Source organism: Apaloderma vittatum, unplaced genomic scaffold (assembly GCF_000703405.1).
Source record: "Apaloderma vittatum isolate BGI_N311 unplaced genomic scaffold, ASM70340v1 scaffold17166, whole genome shotgun sequence".
Taxonomy (NCBI): domain Eukaryota; kingdom Metazoa; phylum Chordata; class Aves; order Trogoniformes; family Trogonidae; genus Apaloderma; species Apaloderma vittatum.
The window spans coordinates 9,432-14,411 of record NW_009722458.1 but is presented as its reverse complement, the minus strand read 5'-3'; the positions used below and the strand labels follow the sequence as shown (position 1 = coordinate 14,411).

General features: G+C 51.7%; 1 protein-coding gene across 1 annotated transcript in view; it reads left to right on the top strand.

The window, feature by feature from the left end:
* Positions 1 to 4,162, top strand: part of CEP164 (centrosomal protein 164kDa) — a gene marked incomplete at its 5' end in the record, with an annotated part of 29,657 nt that extends 25,495 nt beyond the window's left edge. Inside the window, 7 exon segments of the mRNA XM_009871788.1 lie at positions 1 to 163; positions 885 to 992; positions 1,095 to 1,209; positions 1,565 to 1,891; positions 2,784 to 2,850; positions 3,146 to 3,283; positions 4,063 to 4,162. The exon segment at positions 1 to 163 is cut by the window's left edge and continues 17 nt beyond it. Of these exon segments, the coding sequence (XP_009870090.1) occupies positions 1 to 163; positions 885 to 992; positions 1,095 to 1,209; positions 1,565 to 1,891; positions 2,784 to 2,850; positions 3,146 to 3,283; positions 4,063 to 4,162 (1,018 nt within the window).
* Positions 4,163 to 4,980: the final 818 nt, after the last annotated feature.

Sequence of the window (4,980 nt, the reverse complement as noted above, 5' to 3'; positions counted from 1 at the left end):
CAAGGAGTTCCTGGTGCGCCAGACCCACGCCATGAGGAAGAGGCACACGGCCCTGAACGCCACCAAGCAGCAGTGGTGCCAGGACATGCAGAAAGCACAGGAGACGGTGCAGGAGCCCGACAGCTCCCAGCTCCTGGAAGGCGTGCGCAAGGACCTGGAAGAGGTGAGCCCCTGAGCGCTGCCTGCGTCTGCTGTTGGGTGTCGGGGCTGCACAGAGGGGTCGGCAGCCCTGGGGCTGATGCCTGGCTCTGCAGCTCTGACTGTTTGGTCCTCCTGGAAGTCACATCTTGTGTGTCTTATGATAAATATGCAGTGTTCGTCCCTGCTTGTATCTTCATTGTTACACAGCAAGGGCAGCCAGCACTCGCTTGCTAGATCGCAGGAGCTTGATTCTTAGTTGGAGGTCTTGTGACCTTCAGAATGGAGGAAGCATTTGGTAGGGGAAACAGGGATTCCTGTGTAATGGAAAACGTTTTTGCATAGTCAAGAAGTGACAGGTATCTATCACAGGTACAAATTTATGATCGTAGCTCTACAGTGAGTGTTGATGAGCCAACCAAAGACAGGGAAGGTCATAATTTCCTTCACTGCTTGTAGAGAGCATTCATGTTTGCAGAACCAGAGCTGTTGACCCTGTTGGATACAGTGTTTGGAAGTGAAACCTCCTTTTCCTTGCTATGAATTTGCTTTGAGACGTCTGCTTTGCCCTCTGTGTGCTCCGCTTCCCATGTTCTCAAAGACCTGGGAGCAATTTGCTCCAGCAGAGTGGTCTCTTGGGCTGAGTAGAAGTGAGAGAACCAAAGTCACTGTGACCACTACTGTAGTTTATTTCCTGTTGTTCTTGTTCCATTTTCCTCCTTGTCTCGGCTGTTGATCCACTGCAGGAAGCAAAGCAACTGGACCAGATGAAGTCGGCCATGCGGAAAGGACAGGTGCTGCTGAAGAAGAAAGAGGAGAAGCTAAGCCAGCTGGAGTTTTCGCTGCTGGAGGAGGTAACCACCACCAGCATCACCGTGCCTGTGCCTGCCTGGCTGCGCTCCCCCGCTGCCCAGAGCTCATGTGCTGCTTTGCATTGTTTTCCTTCTCTTGCCCAGCTTTCAGATGAAGATACGCTGAAGAGTGCTCCATGCAAGAAGATGGTGACTTTCGATCTCAGCGACTCTGAGGACACAAGCAGCACATCCAGTGTAAATCTGCATCAGCCTAACTGTGCGTGCCTGACGGGGTTAAATGCTGTGCCCAATGTGTGGTGCTCTAGACTGGTTTTGGCTTTCCCTCTTGCCTCTCACATACCTTCTGTTGTCCTCACTCGTGTTTCTTGGTGACTGAGGCAGGTCCGTGGCTGGGACTGCTGTGTGTGTAACACTTGACTTGAAAAACTTCCTTCTTGCCTGCAGTGGCAGATGAGGGATGGAATCTGTGTGTGACCTTGCCTTTTGAATCCCTGCCTATCAGACTCGGCTCAGGGTGTCACCACATAGCAGAAAGCAAGCCTCCTGTCGAGGGGAGGTAGTGTCTCCCTTGCCTCCCCAGTGACGCCTTTTCTTCCCCTTTCTTCTGCCAGTTGATTTGAGAACTGATTTACAGCCTGGCCCCCAGCCGGACAAGATCCAGTACTTGACAGACTCTCTGCAGCATATCTCTAGTGAGCTGAACGGCGTGCTCCACGTCTTGGGCTCTCTGAGCAATCCCCAGCCTCCACTCTTGACCTCGAAACCCTGCAACGGTGGTGTCCCCCTTTGTCCACGTGCCTCCTGGGCAGGACTTCAAGCAGGTGGCTCTCTGGTGGACCAGTGGGCCCAGAGCTCTGGGCTGAGCTCGAGTCGCTCTTTCACGGCTGGACAATCAGTGGACAGCTTCCTGGCAGAGAAATGGCACAAGTATTTCCCAGGTAGGTCCCCTGGCCTTAATCCATTTGCTTTCTTGCCTGTGACTTGATTTCACAGCCCTGCAAGTTCTAACTGTCTTGCCCTTCCGATGCTGGTTTGGCCAGATCCACTGACCCAACATGGCCAGATCCACATACCCAACAAGTATCTGTTATACGTAGGACTAGTTGCACATAGTATTAGTCACATATGTAAGGTATTAGTAATCTGTTTTAGCATGAGCATATGTATTCTGATGCCAGTTTATAAAAACTTTGCTGTGGCACGTACTATGCAGTGGTAACCAGCAGAACGATCTTTCTTCATTTAGGGACGTATTACAAGACCATGAGATGAGATGTCTGGCCTTGTTCAGAAATTTGTGATTAAAGCCCAAATAGATAAAGAAACTCCCTTGCCTTCCTCCTTTAGCCCCAGCCAGGCTTTGGGTGGAATCCGACAGGGAGGGTGACACCAGGTGTTCCCGAGCTGGAAGTGCTATAAGCTTGTTTCTTCAAGAGTATAAAAGCTGGACCCTCTTGTAGCGACTCTGGAGCCCTCCCCTATAAGTGGACACACTGCGTCAGACCCCCGACTGCCGGGAGAGGTGCTCCAAATCCTCGCTGCAACCGGGGTTTCCCTGGGACTGCGGGTCTGGATGAGGATCAAGTATTAGGGCAACTCGTGACAGATCTTTCTTCATCACTATCACTACCCTTACGGAGTAATGATTAGGGGCATTACCCTGCTTATTCTCCTTACTGCTTAAAACTAGAATCATAGAATCAGAAGATAATAAGCTTATTGTTTTAACTAAAGGCATTGCCTTATTCTTGGAATACCTTGAAATAGATGGTGAAATTAGCCTCCTCTTCTGTTGGTGTCTGTGCCCTTTCTGCAGTGTCTCTTTTCCAGGTGGGCTCCCGTCACCCAGTGGAAGTTCCAAGCCTCCGGACAGCAACCTGGGATACATACCTGCACAGTAAGGATCTTGTTTCTTTACTTCTTTCATTGGGCTGTTTTTTACTTCTCCGGAATGATTTGTAGGTCACACATTGTGTAAAAAGCAGATAACAAAATCATAAGCTACCTGTCAAGCAGGCGGCTGCTGCTGCTTTTCTCTCAGATGTGGATGGGCAGAGGACTCTGAGCAAAGAGGAGATTGCTTTTTGTTAAGTGGCTCTTTCCGTAGCAGCCCATCCCTCCTCTCTGGGATCGTTTCTGCCTAGGCCTCTTTTTCTCACTTGTGCTGTCTCTTTCTCTCTCACGTGCAACAGTGAGCAAATCCGGCTGTTGCAGCGCTCTCAGTTCCAGAGTCTTGAGTCAGACAAGATGAGTATTCAAGGAATGATTGAGACCAACAAGAAATGGCTAGAAGACTTCGACAGGAATTTGAAAGTGTATCCTTTGCCCAGGTCTGGTCTTTAATTCCACTCCAGCTTCCTGCAGTGGGTGGGAAGTGAATGAATCGGAAGTGCTAAAGCATTGAACAGCAGTTTTGAAGCCTTAGCCTCTCTTTTAGAGTCTAGTTCTGCAAGGGAATATCGTGGCTAGCAGTTAGAGCGTGAGCGACCTGTTTGCTCTTCTTTGAGCTGTAGTTGGCTGAGAGTCTCCTCTCTTTCTGCAGTTGTTCTGAGATGCTCTTGAGTGCCACTGCTCTCCTGTGATACACAGCAGTCAGAGCTGCTAATGTGAAAATACAAAGACAAAAATTAATCCAAGTGTGCGGAATGGAGGAGGCGACAGGGAAGGAGGGGACCTAGTCTTGCAGGCTGTGTGGCTGGGCAGGAAGGGCTGGAGCTCCCTGGCGGAGCTCTCCCTCCAGCTCAGTTTTGAGGCACGTTGTAGCCTGTGGTTGGGCCAAGTGAGTGAGAGCTCTCCGTGCTATTACCGGCGATGTTTCCAAGCTTGTGTTGTAACAGCATTATGCTGGGGCTCTCAGTATCTTCTCTGCAGCGTACGCTGATATTAGCAGCAAATCCCTTGGGCCTCCGATAGCACATGCTGTCCTGAGCGCAGTGCTCCTTTGAATTCCCTAATCCCCTTTAATTCCGTTTGACTGGGGTGCGGCAGGCTAAGCACAGCGCGTGTGCGCGGGGCCGGCTCCCGCCCTCGGTACCTGTCCTGTCTGCTGGCTGTGCTCATGTGTGCTAACGCCTCGTATGCGCCAGGTTTTCCTTCACCCGGCTGCCAGACCTCCCTTCCCAGGAGCACAGAAGCCCCCTGCCAGCAGCTCCGGCCTGCTCCACCTCAGACTGGATGAAAACAGACAAATTAAGGTGTACCATTACTGAAAGGTGGGACTTGGCTCTGGAGAGATGGCGAGGGTGGCCCATGCGGTCTCCCTCATGCTGCATTGGGTTTCAGTGACGCCCAACCACAGCCTCTGTGTCTTTGTACTGTGCCCTTGAAATAGTGTCTTTACAAGAGAATGGAGGAAGAAGAAAATGAACTTCCCAGGCGGATTCGTCTAATCCTCTAATGTGTCCAAATATACTTTATAGACTGTTTAATCCAGTGGTGAAATATCAGGGCTTCAATAAATCAACGGTTCTCTCATTGGTATTCTAACGGTCGTGAGCCAGAGCTGTGAATCATGGAGGACGTTGAATAACTGGTCAAGGGGGAGGATGTGAATCCAGCTGAGACTCTGCTGGAGGAAATGTGTCAGGAAATGAGCCCACACCAATGCCCAGCAAGTCCTTGCCTGTAGGTGGGCAAAGTCATCCGGCCTCACTTTGGCACGGAGACAGTAGGAACTAAACCAGGAGTGGCTTTTTATGGCAGATCTGGAAAAGCTGCTTCTTTCTGCTGCACCAGGCAGAGCTGTGCAGCGTAGCTGTGCCCGGGGAGCTCTTCTCCTGCGCTACACGTGCTCCGAGGGCAAGAGCGCGCGGGGCGGTGTCCGCCGGTGCAGGCGCTGTTAAGGAGCTCAGCCTAGTGTGAATGTCGAGCCGATGCCCCACCTGCGTCCCCTGTACCCGGGGCAGAGGGCTCCGGAGCTCGGCTCAGCAGCTGGGCTCTCCTTCCCTGTGGCAGGGCTGGGCAGGCGGGCAGGAGCTGGGCCTGGCAGCTCCTGCAGTAGCTCTGAGACTGTGAAATGGGCCTCGTG